The sequence below is a fragment of the Orcinus orca genome, chromosome 4 (assembly GCF_937001465.1).
Source record: "Orcinus orca chromosome 4, mOrcOrc1.1, whole genome shotgun sequence".
Lineage (NCBI taxonomy): Eukaryota > Metazoa > Chordata > Mammalia > Artiodactyla > Delphinidae > Orcinus > Orcinus orca.
Window position 1 is genome coordinate 24,018,497 of NC_064562.1, and position 22,956 is coordinate 24,041,452.

Genomic DNA, 22,956 nt, shown 5'->3' on the forward strand with positions numbered 1-22,956 from the left:
CTTCTTACTGTTCTACAGGGAATTTACTATTTTAAAAAATTCTGGTTTAAATTCTTATCTGTTCCAGTAGGCTTTCCCCATCTGGCTTACTTTTTTCCAGTCTTTGTCACTCTTTTATGGAGTTCCCACTATATATTCTTCCCTATACGTTTATCTTTCTTCAGTTGAGATCATTGTTAGCCTAGTATTATCAGCCAAAAGACAAAGCCCTTGGCTGTAGCTGTGGTTCTCCAAATGTGTTGGTTGGGGCACCCTTCAGGTTGAAGACCCTTTACTGTTGCCTCTGGATTTAACAGCTCCACAACTCTCCACTCTTCCGATACCTTGTTTCCAAAGGATCCTTCCCAGTCTCTTGCTGTTGGTGCCTCACTGTCTGGTAGTAGTGATGGAAAGAGCAATTACTTGGACTCAGGGTATGGGCTTATGCAATTATGTTGACAGTTTTCTGAGTGCCCCACAATCCAGGCCCAGCCAGCAAGTGTCAGTCAAGTGAAGCAGGCGTCTCCTAATCCTATCTTTCAGGGAAGAGGAGGGAGGGAACAGGATACAGCAACTAGAACCTCCCTCCTCATCTCATCCTCCACTTCTGGTCCCCAACTCTGTCTAGCTTTGGGCTGCCAAAATGAGATCCAATTTCCTCTGTCTCTCCAGGGATTTTCCCAGATGTGGAATTAGTTCCTGAGCATGCCTTGGCATTCTAAAAACCATCTGATTTCTCCAGAACCCATCAGGCAGATTTCCAAAGACGGAGCCAGCTGCCCTTGCTGACCCTTAATCTAACTAGGAACTGCCTAAGATGAATCATTCTCCTTCCTCCCAACCGATTTATTCAAGAAACAGTAAATGTGTAAATATATAATAATATTTGCCATTATTATCATGAAGCCACATTGGACCAAGATCCCAGAGGTCCCAGTATAAAAGCCAGAGTGTGGTGTCGTGGCCACAGTGTAAAGGAGATTGTGAAATTTCCATCTTCCCCATTCCTCAAAGGTAGAAAACTGTTAATTGGGTGACAGTGAGAATGAAGCAGAGTTTATTCAGGGAAGTTATGGGTGGCATGTTTACCTGAGTTGTTCTGACTCAAGAAAGTAGTTATTTGGAAATAAGTGGAGTGAAGTAAGTGGCATTGGAGCAACATTTTGCCAGTGGTGCTGCTGGTGCAGGATTGTTAGATCTAAGGTGTGAAATTAAAATGATTCAAAATCTACCAATACTTCCCTTTAGTTATCATCATTACTTATGGGGTTGAAAGCCCCAAGCGTATTGTAACCCTAGATTTTAGGGATGAGTAGACCTGTTTTGTAATTGAAGCTAATATGTCGAAGCAGCACAGTGCAGAGCACGTGCCTTGTGCTCCCTATTAGCTGAATGAACTGCTGGTGAAGGATTAAACTGGGCTTCCAAGACACATGGTAGACCCCAGTTTTACCTATTTGTGTAACACTGGACAAGACATTCAGTTTCTCTTCACTTTTTTTTCTCTTCTGGAAAATTAAGATGTTTAGACCAGAGGAATTCCTTCAGGTTCAAATCAGATGGTATTGAGGATTAATATAACATGGATGAATTTGACAATATACTGGTAACTGACCTGTGACCTTTATTAAGGTGTACTTAGGCACTGGAAGGGACTTTAGACACCATCCAATTACACCTCCCTATTTTAAAGATAAAGAAACGAAGGTTAAGAAACATGAACTACCTTGCTGTGGTCACATAGCTGTCTACAGACAGAACCAAGACCAGGGCTGTAGTCTGTAGGCTTCCAGTCCATTCCATGGTTTTGATAAGGTTAGAGAGGCTCCAGATTTCATCAAGGAGCCTTCAAGCTCAATATTACATGAACATCATAACGTTCTAATGATGAATAGAAGGGAAAGATGGTATTGTGTATGGAGTCTAGTAAAAGAAAAGATGGTGACCACCGCCGTTGTTTACACGAGTCCAAAGAGACAGATTCTATTTCTATAAAAATTAATGTTGTGGTCCCAGCACATGGTAGTGACACATTTAATGCTAATTGTTTAGAAGGCTATGTCCTATAGCCTAATGGAGATAATTTTCTTTCTTTTTTTTGGCCGCGCCATACATGGCTTCCGGGATCTTAGTTCCCGGACCAGGGATCGTACCCATGACCCTGCAGTGGAAGTGCAGAGTCCTAACCACTGGACCACCAGGGATTTCCCTGGTGATAATTTTTTATGTTGTAGATATATTCTTCAAGACTTTACAGTTTCCTTTGTTCTCATTCCATGTTTGTCAAAGTATCTTCTTGTGAGTAATTTGGTCATGTAAGTTAATAGTGCAGCCTCTGTTATTTAGGGATGGCTCTGGTGCAAGGAGCAGCTACCCACATTTACCTCTTCATAACCCCCTCTGAAAACAAACAAAAAAGCCCTCAAAAGAAATCTAACACTTTACAAAAATACAGTCATCTTGGGCATCCTGTACAAGTACACCCAGCAAAAAGGGTCAGAATCTTAAAAGACTATAAAAAATATGTAATCCCATAGAAATAATTGAGTATTTCAATCCCGTAGAGGCACACTGAATATTTGATGATGTCTCTACGGCCCGTTTTCTTGGCACAAAAGCTGAGGAGCATGGAAGAAGTAGAAAGCAGAGAAAAATGGAAAGCAAAGATTAGAAAGAATAAAGGAATGGCAATCTATTCATAGTGGTAGTTTTAGTAACTAGTATTTAAATAAGAATATTTAAGGAGACCAGTGAAAGAGAAGGTCAAGAACTAAAACTGATTAAGTCTCCCCATCTGGGGGTAGCTATTCTGTTAGCTGTGTCCCAGGTAAGGACACAGCCCTGGTGGAGAAGAAAGAACCAGCAGTGCTGAAAAGGTAGACAAGTTCTACCATCCAGTCCAGGGAAAAGAAGGCCAGCAGCCACATGGTCCACACTAGAACTCAGGAGTGTAAGCACTCTGTCAATTTTTTTTTATAAAGGAGGCACAATTACATGATTTTAAATTTATTTCATTTTATTTTATGTTTTTGTCCACACCGCGCGTGGCATGTGAGATCTTAGTTCCCCCGCCAGGTATCAAACCTGGGTCTCCTGCAGTAGAAGCCCAGAGTCTTAACCACTGGACCACCAGGGAAGTCCCTCTGCCAGATTTTAAATAAACTTTATTAATAGAGACAGCCAGCTTCCTAGGAGTTTTGTAAGCTCTACTGCTTTGCTCTGTAGACTTGAGAAGTTTAGTCTGCTTGTCAGGAAGGAGCCCACCAGCAATGCCGTAGAAACAAGACATTTGGGATTACTATAGCAAATCTATGGCCACGGTGTTGATTCAGGGATTCAAAGTTCAGGGTAAATCATTTGATCCATTTCATAAAGAGCCAAATATTTGGAATGGGAAATACCAGAGGCCTAATCAGCAAGAAAAATAAAACAATAGGAGAATGGTAACCAGCTCTAGTGAACTGGAAACAGGGTACTGAGGAATTATTGGTCTAAAGTACATCTGTATTTAATAAATAAAAGAGCAGCTTTGCCTTAGCTTTTTTAAAAATTTTTTTATTTTTACTTAATTGTAAGTGTTGTTTCTGAGGATTGTGGTAATCATACCTCTTTGCTTCTGTTAGGGATTGGTGAGAAGTGAGAGAGATGTTTGAATCCAGTTATTTGCCAGCAGGAGATGTGCTATATAATTAAGCTGTTGTTTTCACTGATAGGTTATTATCAGTAGGTAATAAGAAATTGTGCATCAGTATAAATTGTCATATGGAGCATTTCATGCTACAACAGATGAGGCATGTGTTCCGTGGCAGCACCAAGCAATCATGTAGAGATGGGTGCCGTTATGGCGGTTATAAATCACAACATACACTTTAATCGTTAAACAATTGTCTATAGTGGCAGAACTGGAAAACTGTTTAGTAATGATTGGCTTATTGTTATGATGAAGAATAATTTTTATATAGATCTTTTATATAAATACCTGAAGAAGGCAAAAGCAGAACATTCATTTTATAGACACATACTTAGGAACTTTTTGGTTCGGGGCTCATTTATCTTTAACTGCAAATATTTGAAGGGTCAGAAAGTCACCAAAATAGCTTTCCATGTATAATTTTAGAGTTTAAAATTATATATATTTCGTATTCCAGTTATATGAAGATACTGCATAGTAGGACTAAAAAGGCCCAAGCTGGCCACTACTAAATTCAAGTCTCTCTGGTTTCCTCTTTCGGAAGCCATAAGTTAACAAGGGAATGTCTTGGCTTATGGGATACAAGGAAAATATTGCTTTGTTCTTGAAAGGCTAAAGCTACAAGTCTTCTCTCCCATCTTTCTCTTTCCTTTCTCTGGGTATTATTCCTTTGTTATTCTTCTCCACTTCTCTTTCTTTCCTCATCATGATGTTTCTGTTCTTCAAAACTGAGCTCAAGTATACTCACTATAAAAACCTCATCTGGACTGACCCAACTGTCTTTTCCCCTTCAATTCTGTTGTCTTAGATTTTGCCCTACTCATGGAAAAGTTTAACAGACTTCTCTGTGAGAATTTTAAAATCCTATCAAGGGGTTTATGTGTCCCCAACTAGACCACTGCAATCTAACATATGAAAATGTTTGTTCCCAGAATTTGACCCAATAAAGAGCTTGCCCCAGAATGTAAATTCACCACATCACTAGCACATGTTTAGTTCATCTGACTAGTTCATCCGACATTTCTTTTTTCCTAGTAAGACTTTTCTGAAGAAGGAATTAGAGCAAGCTTTTTTTTCTCTCTTTAAATTTATTTATTTATTTATTTATTTATTTTGGCCACATTGCACAGCTTGCGGGATTGAACCTGGGGCCCCGGCAGTGAGAAAGGAGTGCTAACGCCTGGACCACTAGGGAATTCCCAGTGCAAGCTTTCTTCATTGTAAACGGGCACTTGAATAACACTGAACTAGACTGTGAGGATGTTAAAGACCACTTTGTCTCTTTCCAGTCCTATGGGAGGGGTGGAAGAGCCCGATTGTGAGGAATGAGATGACTGGTTCTTGGTGAGGTGTTACATTCACAGTAGTGATGATGGCTGAGGTAACATTTTACGTGTTCACTGTGTCCTATGTAGTCTGCATGAAGGAGCTCACGTGAACCTCACAATGATCCAGTATTCTTATTTTCCCTATTCTATAGATGAGGAAACTGAGGCTCTGAGAGACTAACTTTCCCTAAACCTTACCGTTAGTAAGTGTCTAAGTTGGAATTCAACCCAGATATGTCTGAAACAAATTTCTGTACTATACCTAGGTCAGTGCTATCCAGAAGTTTCTGCAGTGATGAAAATGTTCTCTGTCTGCTGTGTCCAGTATGGTAGCCACTAACCACGTGTGACTTTTGGGCACTTGAAATGTGGCCGGCTCAACTGAGGATGTCAGTTTCTAGTTTTATTTTATTTTAATTAATTTACGTTTCTTTTAAAACAGCCACATATGGCTAGTGGCTATCGTATTGGACAGCACAGCTTCAGATACTTTTTAAATGTTTCTGGGTAAAGGCTAATAAGGGGAAAACCAAACAGGAAAATACGTTAGGAGGATGTGCAGTTCTGTCTCCATTTCTAGAGCTTCCCTGGATCCCACATTTAAAAAAAAATATTGTTTTTAGAAAGGAAGGAAGGAAGGGGGGAAGGAAGGAAGGAAGGAGGGAGGGAGGGAGGGAGGGAGGGAGGAAGGAAGGGAGGAAGGGCTGTTTTAAATCTATTGCTGTTTAGAAGCAATAGGATTCAGTTAAAAAGCAAACAAATGATTGGCTCCTCTGGTTCAGGCACTCTGCTAGGCTTCAGCCCTTATGAATAAATGAATAAGATGTGGTTCCCATCTTGAAGGAGTTCACAGTCTAAGTAACTTTGTAGAGGATGTTATACATTTTTTTCCAGAGTTTCTTCATATATGATTAGACAAAATATTTAAATGTCTGCTATTTATTACTTAACAGTGTTTTGCTTTTAATTTTTAATATGTTAATTTTTTGAAGAGGTCATCCATTTCTATCATTTAAAATTCAAAGGTCAAAGTGCTTTTAATTTCCTCCTGTAGAAACAACTAGCGCTATCATTTTCTAGTATGTGTCTTTACAAATATTTTGTGCACACACAAGAAAATGTATACATATATTTAATCCTTCCCCTTTTTAAAAACACTTACATACTACTGCCTAACCTTGCTGTTTGGACTTGAAAAATATACCTTGGATATTTTTTCATTCTAGTACTTAAAGAATTTCTCATTTTCTTTCTATGGATGCATAATATTTCATTAAATAGACATATCATAATTTAAACATTCCTCTATTGTTATTTTTGTTTCCTCTATTGTTTTTTATTGTTTATCATTCCTCCATTGTTATTTCCATTCTTTTGCCATTACAGGAAATACTGACATGAGTAACTTTAACAATTATATTCTCATGTGAGCTAGAGTGAACTGCATTCATGTTTCCCAGAACATATTCCACAGAACACAAGTCTCAGAAGATGTTCAATGTAAAAAGTGGCTTCTGAGACTAAATAACTTCCGGTGACTCTGTGTATTCATTGGAGGTTCACAGTGCACATTGTCAAATTAAAGGGGGTCCCGCCATAATCTATGTCAGATTAATCCAAGTGTTTCTCAACCATACATTTTCTCAAGAAAGAGCATATACTCTTTTTGTAGGTTGGGTTCCCTGGGAAGCAGACTCTGAGATAGAAATGTACATGCAGGAGACTCAATGGGGCATGTTCTCAGGAACAACACTTGATGGAAGTGAGGGGGAATGGAAGTAAGTGGGTAGAGGGAGAAGTTGAACTGGGATGCAGTTGCAGCAGAAGCCTCAGCCAGTCAGTCCCACGGGGAGTGCTGTGAAGCTGTGATGACCCTTCAGGGATATTCCAACTCCAGGGAAGGAGGCCAGGCCCCCAGGGAGGGCTTGTGACCTTGTGCTGGGCAGCTGTCTTCCACTGAGGGCATTTCTGCAGAGAGGCTCAGCTCTGAGCTCTCAGCTGGGGTAATGAGTGCCTCAGTGTTCACTACAACTCTGAATAGCATCTTTGCATCTTTTATGAAAATGTATATCAATTCTTAGATACCCTTGCTGGTCAGAGAAAGGCATTTGGTCTCTTTGGGACCTTTTTTTTTTTTTCTCCTCTATGAAATATGGATGCCTGGCTGGACGTTCTTTGGAGTATCTAACATTCTTTGCTTCTAGTTCCATTTAATATGTACTAATTAAAGTCCAATATAAGAGACAAATTTCCCCAAACATGTGGTTGGCCACATAGAGGCCAACAATCTGATTAGGTCAGCCTTAATCTGTTATCATGGCTGTGCAGTGATGGAGAACGAGCATGGTTATAGCGCTTTCAAGAATATGTCACTTAACTTGAGGCAGATTATTAGGGCAAAATGGCAGCAGAGCTGAATTGAAGTTTTTTGTTTTTTAAATATTTTGGTTACCCCTTGTTAGGTGTTTCCTGAAGAAGCTAGCCTGCTATCTTCCTAGAAACATTAACCCTTATTGCTAATAATTGAAAGATTAAACTACATAGGGTATGGAAGGCAGGAGTCCATCTAGCTTTAAACCACAGACTTAGGTGTTGGTATTCATCCTCCTTTTTGAAGCTCAGGGTAAACAGGTGTAGCAAAAAAGCCATAGCAGTTCTCAGGGTCTTTCCATTTGAGAATCAGATGGGTCTAAGTGCCCATCCTGTGCCTTTCAGGGTGTTTGCTAATTTCATACTCATGCCTCCTGCAGAATTCGTCAGTTGTGGGGCTATCAAGGAAGCTTATTTCTTGGTTGAAGAGGAAAAATGTCCAAGGAAGAGGTCTCTCTTAGGTGTACCTGATAGAGTTGATGAAGGTTTGTAGAGAGGATGGAAAAATATCCAAGAAAAATCTCAAAGAAAAAGTTCTTATGAGATAATAGAAGTGGGAAGTAAAACCAGGACTAAGGAGTTGGCTGTTATATGAACATGATGCAGAGAAGAAAGCAAAAAAAGAAAAAAAGAAAAACAAAAAGCTAAGATTGATGGCTGTGTCTAAGATCAACTTTTAAATTGAATAGACATTTTTCTCAAAAACCTTAATCTTTTTTTCTTTCAACAAAAAGTTTCATAAGGATTCTTATTATTCTTCTCATTATTATATAATAGTAATGAATGAGGTGAGAGATTGTTAAAAAGAGAGTTTGAAAGGGAATAAACTAGAAAAGTCATTGCTAGAGAGTGGAGAAATGATGGAATAGTAGTTTGCCTTAAATTGATCCAAAATGAGTTACTCTTTTCTGAACAATCATTGCCTCTTCCCTTTTCCTCTGTAACAGGTGGTATCAAAGACCTATTTATGCTAACTCTTCAGTGTTTCTGGAACGACTTCCCTCATAATCCATTTGTAATTATCCGTTTGCAAAAGTGTCAGATCCTATAGCATTTTGGTCACTTCCAATTATTGAATTGTCTAGTCCATTTAAAATTCCAGTCTCATCTCCATATATTCCCTCAGCTTAAGTTGGGCCTGTGGGACCATTGGGGGAAGAGGGTGTGGTCTACGTCTTCATGCTTTCTAACCTCCTTCTGATTTTAACTGCAGGAAGTTGGGGACTGAGAGGGTGGCATAGGGCAGACGGGCCAAATGGCTCCTGACTGAACTAGGCTATCCTCTGTTGGTTGTTGCTTCTCTTCCTGGATAACAAGAATGAATCATTGAAAGCTTCTGTGTAGGAGGTTCCAAAGTTGGGCTCTCCTGTGGGCCATGTGTGTGAGTTCTTCCACACACCTGTAGTGGCCTCCATACCAGCCCTCTGTAGGTGATTAGGCTTAACCTCTTCCTACCTTCTCATCAGTTTCCCCTGGTGGTACAGCCCACCAGGTCTGATTTTGAGTCCCCTTGCAAGGAGGCCAGTCTTGATCCATGGGAAACTCACACAGTTTTGCTGGATCAAACCCTGGAAACAAAATTTGATGCTTTTCTTCATTATTTTTTTCTTTAGTCATGTAGGTTTAAGAACAAATCAACCATCTCATGAGCTGATATGATGTCTAGTCAGGGGATGCGATGTCAGTCTGTATTATTCAGCTCAGGCTGCCATAACAAAATAGCACACCTGGACTTCTGGAGGCTGGAAGGTACAAGATCAAGATGCCAGATGATTGAGTTCTCTGGTGAGGACTCCCTTCCTGGCTTGCAGATGGCTGCCTTTTCACTGTGTCCTCATGTGGTGGAGAGAGAGGGGAAGGAAGCAAGCTCTCTGATGTCACTTATCATAAAGGCACTAATCCCATCATGAGGGCTCCACCCTTATAACCTCATTTAAACCTAATTACTTCCCAAAGCCCCGTCTCCAAATACCATCACAATGGGGGTTAGGGCTTCAACATAAGAATTTTGGGGAGACACAATTCAGTTTATAGCACAGTCTCTTGTGTATAATCCCATAGCATTTTCCATCATGTTCCTCGCTGGTGATTCCAATCATTTCCTTTCCCTTCCCATGCTGGTATTTTAGTCTTCCGTATATGGACTGGGAATGGGGTCTTGGGGTGGAGTTGATGGTTTGGAGGTAGTAGAAATAGTAAGGGTTTGCCTACCTCTGAGTTCTCCCTGGAGCAGGTTGCTGGACCTAGCAACAAAATTCTTTTTAGAATGTGGGAAACTTAATGCTTCTTTATCCCCAACATTTGGTTCTGGTCACCAGTTCCAGGGAAAGAGTAAAAAAATCTTTATTTTAAATGATATATGATACTTTCTTTTCCCAAATGAAGCAGCTATAGTCAACATGGATGTGAGTTAAATTCTGAGGAAGACTGAAGATTTTAGGAAAACTTAATTTAAAAAAGTTTCTATTGACTTCTGAAGCTTTCTCCATGAGTCTTCCTGTCTTTTCTAGCATCATCAGATACAGAAGTAATCATAAATTCAAGGAAGTTAAGATTATTCAATACATAATTTTTAATCTTTGTATCCTACCTTTGATTCCTACAGAATCCATTCCTACATATGGTCATGTGGTTCTTTAAAACAATGTCCCATCACGTGCTATGTTGGTGACGTCACAGGAAACAAAGAAGTCAGTGTTAGAAGATAGCAAATGTACAGGAGGTCATGTAAGTAAAGCTTTTAAGAATTACATCATACAGTATAGACCCGTTTATGTAATAATGTATAATTAGTAATAATGAAGATCTGGCAAACCTGGGATGTTATATATATATCCAGAATTTTAAAAAATGAGCATCTTAGTTAAAAAAGAAAATGCCATTTGTTATAGAATGTTGAAAACATTTTCTGAGGACAGAGAACACTGCACATAACAGAGGTGGGCAAATTTTTTCTGAAAAAATCCAGACAGGCTTTGCCAGCTAAATGATATCTGTTGCAACTACTAAACTCTGCCCTTATTGCTGTAGACATGGATGGGCATGGATTTGTCCCAACAAAACTTTATTTACAAAAACAAATGGCCGGTGAAGTTTGGCCTGTGGGTCGTAGTTTGCCAACCCTTGGCATATTAGATGAAGACATTCTGCATCTCACTTTTTTCTATTATTAAGTTAATTTTAAAGGAACTGGGGTGCTTAAAATTAAATAATAAATGTAATGCAACTATCAAATTTCTGAATGATTTTACAAGTGTAAGGAAATTAGAGAATAATGTAGATTAGAGTTCTTGAATGACTATTTGAAACTTTTGAAAAATGTTTGAGAATGATGTAAAATCAAGTACAGTCTCAAGAACTAAACAAAATAAAGCTGCAGAAATGGAAATCAAAGGAACTGACTTCTTGATAAAGTGAACACATGCATTTAATTTTTACTTTCAGTTATAATATTTAACTCCCTTAGAAAAATTTCTGAATCATTTATATATATCAGGATAAGCAGCAGAGTAAATACAGGGGTTTATGAAAAGTGAAACTCTTTATAAGAATCCTAAGAGGAAACAAGTAATTCCTCTCTTGTGCAATCATTTCTGGCATCAGAAAATAATGAAGTAAAAATAAACTGGAAGAAAAAGTGTGAAGAAAATGTCCTCTGCTTATAATTGCCTACAAAGTAAAACATATCCTCTAACTTCATGTGCTTCTTTGAAATTGCTCTGTTTCCTAGATTTTTTATAGGGAATCCCCTAAACTCAAGAAATAACTTACTGACAGTCTTAGGGTTAAACACATTTTATGTATTGCTACCACTGATGGCTCAAAGAAGCAGGAGGGCATTTTGGATGTTGAGGAGTAGAACTGGGACAGTTTTGTAATAGCAACATAGCTTTAAATTGTCTTGTCACTGTTTGTGAAAATAAACATATTATTTTTTAAAAATCCATTATGATCGATTCTGGGGCAAAAGCCAGGGGAATTTTCTTTAAGTGAAATCATACTTGAAATATGCAAGAAATTAAACAGGAATCTCCCCTGAGTTGTTTTGAAGTCATAAAAAAGTGCTTTCTCTTTCTCAGAATTCTCCTTGATTCCTAGTTTTTGAGTAGGTTGTTTCTTGAGTTTAGGGATTCTTAATAAAAATTCAGAGCAGCTTCCTTTGTGGTACTTAAAAACCGAAGCTTCCTTTTGGGTACTTAAATAATCATATTATGTTGTGGTTATTTGTGGAGGCCTGTGATAGCTGTTCTTATCTGGTGTGAGGAAGGGTCTCAGATTTTATTTTTATTTTTTGTTTTATTTCTTATTATCTTTCTGATTATCAAAGTAATGTGCTCACTATAGTATGAGTGAAAACTATAGAAAAGTGTAAAGTGGGAAAAACATCACCAGTAATGCAATAACTAAGAGGCAGCTTATTACATGATTCTTTCCAGGGCTATTTTTTCTACATGGTTGATATAAAAATTATTGAAAATTTGCCTTGTACTGTTGTCTATTTAACAATAAACTGTGACATTTCCCTGTGATACTACATAAGTTAATATTATTTTTAATGTGTATATAATACTCCAATTTAAAATATATCACAACTGATTATAATCTGGTTAATTTGTGGTTATTAAAATAATACTTCAGTAAATATATTTTTGAATAAATCCCTGACCAGATTTCTGAAAATTTTATTAGGAAAATTTTCTAGGAGGAGAATTAAAATGTTTAAAGTTATAAATATTTTAATGGTGCTCAAGACATACTCCAGAAAATATGTACAAATGTATATCTTTGTCATCCCTTTGTGAGTCTTGGTGACATTGCATCCTCATCAGTGCTGACATTAACAGCTTTTTTTTTTTTAATATCTTTATTGGAGTATAATTGCTTTACAATGGTGTGTTAGTTTCTGCTGTATAACAAAGTGAATCAACTCTACATAAACATATATTCCCATATCTCCTCCCTCTTGAGTCTCCCTCCCACCCTCCCTATCCCACCCCTCTAGGTGGACACAAAGCACCAAACTGATCTCCCTGTGCTATGAGGCTGCTTCCCGCTAGCTCTCTATTTTACATTTGGTAGTGTATATATGTCCATGCCACTCTCTCACTTCGTCCCAGCTTACCCTTCCCCCTCCCTGTGTCCTCAAGTCCATTCTCTACATCTGTGTCTTTACTCCTGTCCTGCCCCTAGGTTCTTCAGAACCATATTTTTTTCTTTTTTTAGATTCCATATATATGTGTTAGCATACGGTATTTGTTTTTCTGTTTCTGACTTACTGCACTCTGTATGACAGTCTCTAGGTCCATCCATCTCACTACAAATAACTCAATTTCATTTCTTTTTATGGCTGAGTAATATTCCATTGTATATATGTGCCACATCTTCTTTATCCATTCATCTGGCGATGGACAAAACAATCCTTCCTGGTTCCATAATGAGCAGGGGATTGGACCAAATGTAATTCTCTCGGAAATCATGTAGAATGGGATTGTGGAAAGACCCACAAACTAAGTCTAAAGCAAAACTCAGAGATAGTGAAAAGCTCTAAAATCCAAACCATGTGGAGTATAGGCAAAAGCAACTGAGGCTAGAGAGTTTGCACAGGAAGTTCCACTGGAGGGACAGAGAGGAATGGAAGTATGGAGAGGGCCCAGTGATGACAGCTGCCAACAATCACCAACAAGAAGGAAAGAGCCCAGTTCTGAGTGGGGACTGAGGTTGAACAGGGATTCATTGCTGGGAGAAATGGAGAAAAATTCTTTGTGCCCGTGGGTGGAAGATCTCAGAAAGCACATCTTTCAAAAAGGAGGGAAATGCATTGGTAGGAAGGGGCTGTGTCCCTCAGTGGTAGCTTCCAGTGACAAAGCTGGAAGAGGTCAGAACTGGTGCGTAGCAGCTTCTTGTAATCTCTGATGGACTCCACAAGGTACATCCTGACAGGTGGGGTGGGTGCACTTGCTCACATCCTGAGTTTCCTGCCCGGGGTTTCCTCCTGACATGGAAATGTGGACAAGTTAACGGGCTGTCTGGCTAATCTTTGACCAATGGGATGCAGGAATTAGTAGCACATTCTCGCCCCTTCCTCTGTCTGGGGGTGACTCTTCTGTAGCTCTGCGCACTTAGGAATGGCAAGCCCCACGTCACGTTCTTCTATGGGCTTCACCCCTTTCCTGCTGCTTTCCCATTTTTACCGTCTCTTGCTTCCCGGAATTGCTCTATTTAATAGAATCCTTTTTCTGTGCCTAATGATGATTTCATATCTTTATTGTTTGCCTGAATTCCATTGGAATTTCCTCTCTGATTCCTGAGTTATTCAAAAAGTGTATCGTTTATTTTTCAGACAATTGAGAATTTCACACAATTGAGAATTGAGAAAATAAATTAAGAATTATTTTTTTGGTATTGATTTTAACAGCCAGAATTCTGTCAGATAATAAACACTGAATAATTTTAGTCCTTTAACTGTAATGACTTGCTTTTTGGTCCTTCCATTTACTTTCAGCCTGTCTTTGCCCTTATGTTACAAGTGTGCCTTCTAAAACCACAGGTTTTACATTTTTCTTTTTAATTTAATCTGGCAATCTTAGTCTTTTACATAGAGCATTTAATCCATTTTCATTTAATATAATTACTCATATAGCTGTGTTTATATCTACCAGTCTACTCTTTGTTTCCATTTGACCCATCTCTTTACGTAGTTTTGTTCTTCCTTTCTTGCCTTAATTCGGATGAATCGACTTTTTACTATCGCTGTTTCCTCTACTACTTCATTAATTAATTGTGTTTTACCCTTTGTATTTGTTACCTTAAATATTACATGTAACTTTTAAAATTGTAACTCAAGATTACAACTCAAGATTAGTTACCTAGATATTACAGTATGCATCATTTGCAAGTTACATCCTATCCAATGATTTTTTTTTCAAGAAGAGATTATTTCAGTGTGATTTAAACCCTTCCAGAGGAATACAAACTCAAATTATTTTAATGAAGGGAGACTATCATTGGCACCTAAACTTGGTCAGAATTTCACAAGAAGAAAACTATTCCCAGTTTTATTTAAGAATATCAATGAAAAACTCTTCAGAAAATTATTAGCAGCAGCTCATTAGAGGGGTCATATATCATGATGAAGTAGCGTTCATTCCAGGGATGAAAGATTATGAATTCTATTAAAATAATTCATCATAATAGTTGATCTAAGGGAAAAAAATCACATGTTAATTTCTACTCATTTGACAAAATTCAACAGCCATTCTGGACGTTTCAAAAAAGAGAGACAGCTCAATAAAGAAAGAGTTAAACATTTTATAAGCATGGCAGACTGACAGACCGTGTGTTCACACATACACACGCGCAAACTCAGCCCAGTGATAGCATTGTAAATAATGACCAAATGCTAGAGGCACTTCTGCTACTTCTGCTCAAAGTACAAACAAGGTGAGTGTGTCCACCTCTCACCCCTGCTGGTGATGCTGTACCAGTGTTGTTAGTTAACAAAGCCAGATGAGAGAAAGAAATTTGAGCTATGAAACTTAGAAAGGTGGAAGTAAAACTGTTATTTGTAAATGACTTAATACTTAGAAAATCCAAAAGAATCTAGCTGAAATTTTTCTATTACTCAATTCCACCATCTAAAGGAGAAAGAGAAAGATAAAAAGATAAATCTGACTCATTAAAAAAAAAAATCCTTTTGCTGGCAATAACCAAACCAAACCAAATCAAAAACTCTGGGGAAATTCTAAAGGAGAATAATAAGCAGGGAAAAAATATCTGCCTCTCAAATCACCAGGAGTTTTCTCTCTAAATATATTTTAGGAATTGTGGGAGTGTGGAGAAATACAAAGCAACAGAACAGTGGGCAAAGATGAATGAACAGTTTGCATAAGAAAATACAAATAGTATTTTGATTCATAAAAAATATTTAACCTCATGTAAAATGCTAGTTTTTATTTAATTTTATTTAAGGAATGTGGGAATATAAATATATATTTCTAGATTTGCTTGCATTTCATAAGGAAACTTTCAAGCATTTGCAATAACTAAAAATGGTTGCCTAAATCAAGAGAGGAGGTGAAGGGAAAAATAGGTTAACAGGGATAAGAATCAGGGTACAATTTCTAAATGAATACCTTTTCCTATTGTTTTGTTTTTCAACCGTGTAAATACATTACCTTTACAAAAATATATAATAAACTATTTTTTAATTATATGTTTCAGCTGTACAATGTTATAATTTGACATCTGTATAAATAGAGATTACCCCCAAAAGTCAATAAAATGTAATTTTTTCCCAAATTTGAAAAGTGAGAAATGCATTTCATTTTAATTTGCTTTCTTGGTTACTGTAGGTATTGGATTCCATAAAGTGTTCATCTGTTGTTTGCATTTTCACTGAAATTATTTGTTTGTTATTTATATTTAGATATATTTTTGTTTTTCTTAACTGAATTTTATAATGCTTTCATATATAAGGAACAAGTACATTTTAACATATTTATTTCACTTTTTCTCACTCTGTTCACCCTATCATTTTATTATACTTTAACTTATAGAACATATTAATTTTTATTTTGTCAAATTTGTCAATTTATTATTTTTTTTAAAATTGCTTTAAAGCCTATCCAGAAATCAGATTCTTACTTATATATTTTTTTTCGGATGTCTTTTTGTTTTTCACTATATGAATTTGTCATATGGTGAGATGAGAATATAATTTTTCTCCTAAATCACTAATCAATGGCTTCATAGAAACTTTGTTAAATAATAACTCTTCCCTCACCTGCTGCTTTAAGATTCAGTGTTACGATATTTCATTGAGTCAGCTATCAGTATTTCAGTGAGAAACTTATTTTCATTTTGTGATAAATTTTAACATCCACTAGGTCTAGTTCCTCTTTATTACTTTTCTATTTCAAAATTATTCTATTTTCACCAGTGGATTTTCCCAGACGAACTTAAAGATCGTAATGTCAATTTCACCTCCAATTTCATTTCTTATGAAATAATTTGGAAAAAATGATATCTCTGTAATACACAGTGTTTCTATCCAGAAATAAAGTCTACTTCTCAAATTATTTGTCTTTTTTTGCTTTTTAATTTAGTTTTATTGATTTTCATATAGCTCTAGTATATTCCTTATCATATTTATTCCCAAGTGAGTTAGATAATTTCCTTTACATATTGCTAAGCTATAGAATGATGAATATGAAAATTATTGGTTATATAACTTTTATTTATCGTTTATTTTGTTCCAAACCATCTCAAAGAACTTACCATTTCAGTTCTTATGATGTCTTAGGTACTAGGCTTACTAAGTTGTTTTGTTTTGTTTTGTTTTGCGGTATGCGGGCCTCTCACTGTTGTGGCCTCTCCCGTTGCGCAGCACAGGCTCTGGACGCGCAGGCTCAGCGGCCATGGCTCACGGGCCCAGCCGCTCCACGGCATGTGGGATCTTCCCGGACCGGGGCACGAACCCGTGTCCCCTGCATCGGCAGGCGGACTCTCAACCACTGCGCCACTAGGGAAGCCCTATGCTTAGTTTTGTTAAGCAGTTGTACAGTTTATAAGTAATCGTCTTATCATTTGAATGGTTATAACTAGAGTTTCTTATTTTCTGCTTTATGTTATTAATCAGAAATTCCAGAAAGTTCCAAAGAAAAGCCACCAGGTATCTTATTCTTTCTCCTGAATATAACAGGGACACTTACAGTGATTTATTAGTAGGTTTGAAGTTGGTATTAGTTTAAAGAAGATGTGATTATGTTAAGAAATAATTATTCTATTCCTTTTATTAAGAATCTTTTTTTTTTTTAGAGAATGGATGCTGAATTTTGTGAAATGCATTGTGAAGCACTGTTGGTGCAGTGTTTAAGAGATTGGGCTGGGGGCTTCCCTAGTGGCGCAGTGGTTGAGAGTCTGCCCGCCAATGCAGGGGACACGGGTTCGTGCCCTGGTCCAGGAAGATCCCACATGCCGCGGAGCGGCTAGGCCCCTGAGCCGTGGCCGCTGAGCCTGCGCGTCCGGAGCCTGTGCTCAGCAAGGGGAGAGGCCACAACAGTGAGAGGCCCGCGTACAGAAAAAAAAAAAAAAAAAAAGAGATTGGGCTGGCTGGAATTTGAAGCCCAGCTCTACCACTTAGGAACATTGTATTTAACTCAGGCTAGCTACTGATGCTCTCAGTTTCATCATTTGTAAAATGGAGACAGCAGGTGTTGGAGCACCGCTGATTTAATTCACACCCTATTTTTTTTTTCAGTGTGCCACTCTCAGTATGTCATGCACCTTCAAAAAAAAATGTATTTGCTTCGTCCAGTCAGCACGATTAAAGAACAAGTTTGTCTTCTGCTCTTCAAGGCTCTGTTTACTCAGGAAGGAAGAGTGGAGTTGAGTTAAATACTAATTAAAAAAAATTTTTTTTTAGTTCTCATAGTAGGTGATAATGTGGAACGTGTTTATTTTTGTCTTGGTGTCCTAATGTGCATAATATTCAAAAAGTTGTCAAAATACTTTGATTGGTTAGTCATATGCACATATGTACTGAGGGCTAGTCATGATGCATATAAGCGTGAACCTCAGTACCATCACCTACCATTAGTAAGCTTACTTATTTAATCCTCTATCTTATCTTAATTTTAATTTTCTGACACAGTAGTTTATTTTAATTTTCTGTGGAAACCTAACCTTACATTGTTCACATTTTTATGGGACAATTGAGCTTTCTCTTCACTGTTATGTAAAGCTCATGCTACAGGACTATAATTTGTGCATTAAAAAAGTATACAGAAAGGATATATACCTTTTAATACATATTAAACCACTCTGTGGTTTTATTAAAACTTGTTAAATGATTGATTTTGTAATAGAGATAATGCTTAGTGCTACATATGCCAGAAAAATATATGCACATCCTTGTTAAGAGGTATTTTCTTTAGAGTGGAGGACATTTTGAAAAATAGGTACTGCAGATCCTCTGAGCCTCAGTCTACCTATCCAGGCCATGCTTTTAAGCTATCTCTGCTGTACTTGGATCATCTTCCTTTACGCCATCTCACCACTACCTCTCCCCTGCAGGTCTGGCTCTCCTTAGCCATCCTCTATGTTGTCTTGTGGATTTGGGCAGAAACTTCTGGGTTCCTTCCAGTGAGGAGCCTTGGGTGTGTTAAGTCAATCCTTCTCTCTGGCTAATTAATCCTCGCCTTTATTTTTCTCCCACATTTGCCTGCCTGTGGAGTGGGACTACCCTTCTTGTCGGTATCCATCAGGAATTCCAAAGTTGGGGCACAGGACTAAGCCTTGCCACCAAACGCACCCTCAACCCATTCCACCATGGGCACCGACCCCCCAATGGAGAATTTGTTGCACACCTGTCTTCTTCTACTTGTTTCTCTTAGCTTTCCTACCCTCCTGGCTGAAACATTTACTTACATCACATCTTTCTGATCCTGAGGGCAACCTGTTGCCTACCCTTCATAGACAGGTAGTGTTTTCACTCTCTACTGTAGAAGAAACTGTAGACCAACCTTCATTTTCAAGGAGCCTCAGGAAAGCCAGGCAGTAGGAATTTTCCAAACAGTAGGTCACACTGGTTTAATTCTGAGAAGAGTATAGTACAGTGCTAAAAACACGGAAACAAGCCAGGCTGCCTCGTTTCCTGCCCTGGTGTTGCCACTTAGTAGCTGTATGACTTTGGCCCAAGAATCTTTGTTCCTCAGATTTCTCATATTTAGAATGATGATAATAGCAGTCCCTTCCTTATAAAGTTGTTGTAACAAAAAATTGGTTAATACTATGTAAATAGCTCAGCACAGTAACTAAGTAGTCAGTGCTTGATATTTGTCAGTAATTATTCTTTTATTATGATTATTAGTAATAGTAAAAAAATTCTTCTTTTATATATTTGAAGATGTAGAACGTAAGTAGAATACAATAAAGTGATGGGTCTAGCTGCAGGGAGATAAGTAACTTCTTATTGGCAACCATTTAAATGGAAAATAAAGTTGGAAATGCATGTGCCTGATGAAGGAGGACTTTGAAAATGCCATATAATTTAGACATACAATAGTAAGCAGTAGGAAAACTGGATAAAATTTAAGTGATTTATGATGAGAATAAAGTTGTTGTTTTAAATTAACCCATGAGGAGCACAGACAGAATCAAAGAGTGAAATAGAGATTGTAGTTACAGGAATTCAGCCTTGAGGTGATGCCAACCTAGATTAAATTGTGGCAAATGGCAGTGGTGACACAGAAAAGCATAGAAATGGTTATCAGGGCTCAGACAGAGACTCTGGCCATGGTTATTTCTGACACAAGGGTCATGGTTTAATTCAGTTGAATTTAAGAGAAATGGAGAGTTAGAAGAGGGTGTTGTCTGGGCAGAAAAACTTTGATTTTAGATTAATTAAGTTTGAGATAGTGATAGGCTACTCAGGTGGAAATATCCATTGATTGGGGATGGGCAAACTTATTTGTGTAAAAGGTCAGAGAGTAAATATTTTAGTCTTTGTGGGCTAGATATGGTCTCTGTTACATATTCTTTCAAAAGTTTCTTCTTTTACGAATTTTAATTTTTTTAAGTAAAAATGTAGAACAAAAGCTGTGACCTGATTTGCCCCATCAAGCCACAGTTTGCAAACCCCTGCTAGAATTTATTGTCAAAGAACAGAGCCATGGCAGAGATGTCTGGGCTAGAGATCTAGAATTCTTAATCTTTAACATATATATGTTTTGAAAAGTCATTGCTGAATATGGATACTATATGTAGTATTCTAATTAAAATCAAATTGTATGGTGAAAATAAAATGACATAAATATTTAAATTAAAAGTTTTTCTCCCAGAAAAAGATTTTATAAAATCATGTCCTACTTCTTGTGAGCCCTGTAAAGTTACTTTCTAAGGACTTCTAGCGACTAAATACAAAAGTAATTTCAATAAAATTAATATAGATATGTTTTTTAAAATATTGGTTAGAATTTAGCATAATAGTTTCTGAAAATTCCTAATTTCATAATTCTAAGGAAATTAATGCAAATAAAGTTTCACTTACTGGGTGTCACAGAAACAAAAAGTGCTACTTTTTTTTTTTTTATGAGAGCATCATGATAAATGATAGAACAAAACAGCACATAATTGTAGCCAACTGCACTTGGCATCAAGGAATAGGGATTATTTATGTTTTAACTATGGGATTAGAGGGTGTTATATTCTTTTAAAACTGACCTAAATAAATGCATTAAAGGAAGAATTTAGTAAAATAACTTGAGTTCTTTAATTCTATCTAAATTAACCAAAATCAATGGCATAATTTAAAGAAGCCTCTTAAACTAGCTAAAATTAATGAGTCCATTTATTTCCCTCAATTCAAGTAGATCATTGGAGAGTAATTATATTTTCCTGACTGAATTTTATTGATCTTAAGTTTAGCCGAGGCATTTTACTTCTTACAACAGATTTCTAGAGAGATTTAATCTTTCCCCATTAGAACCAAGACATTATTTTATTTGTTTTTTTAAGATGATACCTTATTTCAGATAAACTTTTGATATCTACGAAGAGTATTACTTTCTTATAGTTGCAGAGTTCAGATTACAGAAAGTAGTTTTAAATTCAATATTGTGTTTAGTTTTAGGTACTAAAATTTAGGTACTAAATTTTGAGAAAAACATTGATGAATTAGGTTTTACTTAAAAGAAGACAACCAGGAATATAAACTATCTATGTACTAACTTAAGTGAAAAGTAGCCAAAACAACTAGCATCGAAAAGAGAGACTTTGGAGGGGCTGGGCATGGGGGTGGGCTACATGTATATCAGTTTTCTTAAATATTTAAAATAATAGAGGAAACAACATGTTGATTCGTCCATCCATTTATCCATCCATCCACCCACCCATCCATCCATCCATCCAACCTTTTCAAAATTGACTTTCTGTTTGTCATCTTGCATGCGCTTAAGATACAAAGATGCGTAAGACATCTCCCTGCTAAAGTAGCTCACAGACTAATGAGGATGCTCACAGTTTTGTGGGTAGTTATTAGCTAGGTGAACTAATCAGCCCTGGTTTTCTTCTCTGTAAGTCTGGATAATAGTAATAACTAGCTCATAAAGTTACGGTTAGGGAAAAAATGAGGTTGTGAAAAGTACTGCAAAGTGCTATAGAAAGTTAGATGATTTCATATTATAGACTGAGGGATATATTGGCAAGAGAATACTAACTCATATTTTCTAAATCTTGTGATTTAGAAATTTATATATGGTCAATCAGTTATGTATTGCTGGGTAACAAACCGTCCAAACTGTATTGACTTAAAGCCACAGTGCTTTATTATTTCTCATGATTCTGTTTGTTGACTGGTCAGTTTCTCTGCTGGTCTTGTCTGGGCTTATTCAAGATACCTTACTTACATGTCTGGGACCTTGGGGCTGGCTGTGGTCTGAGTTTTTCTCTCTATGTAGTTTTTTCATTTAGCAGTCTAGCTGGATTTTCTTTCAAGACAGCAGAAGCATTCAAAAGATGGAGGAAACAGGGAGGCAAGCCCTCTCACAACCTAGCCTTGGAAGTTGCATTTTATTTTTGTCACATCCTCTCAGTCACAGCAAGTTATTGGGACAGGGCCAGCCCAGGTTAATGGTAGGGAAAATAGACTTCACCTTTCTATGGAAGGAGTGGTGATGTCATACTGTACAAGGGCACAGGGATGGAGGGATTGTTGTGGCCATCTTTGCAACGTGGTGAGTTTTCATTTCACATTTGGTAAAATATAAGTCTTTATACAATGGCTGGCAGTTGCATTTTCTTTTTTGTATTTCAGTGATCATTACTAGCAAATAATAATATGAAGTAAGATAAAGGAAATATTGCAGCATCTTCTAACTGATGCATTATGAGTAAAGGTTCTGTCTCTATCTGTGAGGAAAAAATCTACTAATTTGAGAGTTTTGAAGTCTCATTAGTTGATCTTCAGTGGTTCAGCAATGGAGGTAAATCTTGCCTATTACTAGCTATCACTTTTATTCCTTCATGACGAAAAGATAAAAATATTTTAATTCAATTTTTCTTTTATTTCAGTGCATAACCGAGGCTTAGAGAGCACAGAGTGGTGATGGGGAGCAATTTTGTTTTAATCTAGTAGTTTCAATATCATTTCTACTGGTTAGTCTCCTTACTTTTTTTTTTTTTTTTTTTTTTTTGCGGTACGCGGGCCTCTCACCGCTGTGGCCTCTCCCGTTGCGGAGCACAGGCTCCGGACGTGCAGGCTCAGCGGCCATGGCTCACGGGACCAGCCGCTCCGCGGCATGTGGGATCCTCCCGGACCGGGGCTCGAACCCGCGTCCCCTGCATCGGCAGGCGGACTCTCAACCACTGCGCCACCAGGGAAGCCCCAGTCTCCTTACTTTTTAAATGACATAACAAAATATTATTTTATTGCATTCATCTATCTTTGTTGTTTTGTAGTCTCAGTGACTTTATAATTTATATGCCTCATCTTGAGGGTATGTATGGCAAAACAGAAACAAATTTCTCCATTTTCCTAAAAACAAGGATTTCAAACATTTGGAAGTGGCAATAATTTTTCTGAAAAGTATT

The 22,956-nt window shown here is 37.3% G+C and overlaps 1 protein-coding gene across 7 annotated transcripts in view; it reads left to right on the top strand.

The window, feature by feature from the left end:
• Positions 1-22,956, top strand: part of IL15 (interleukin 15) — a 182,693-nt gene that overhangs the window by 120,196 nt on the left and 39,541 nt on the right. For 5 of the 7 annotated variants that reach the window (XM_049709542.1, XM_033402467.2, XM_033402459.2 and 2 more), the window contains one exon: positions 9,974-10,095. The exons of the other annotated variants lie outside the window; for them this stretch is intronic. In XM_049709542.1, coding sequence (XP_049565499.1) covers positions 10,030-10,095 — 66 coding nt within the window. In that variant the 5' untranslated portion in view covers positions 9,974-10,029. Of the gene's footprint in view, positions 1-9,973; positions 10,096-22,956 lie in introns of those variants that run through there. 7 annotated transcript variants of the gene reach the window in all.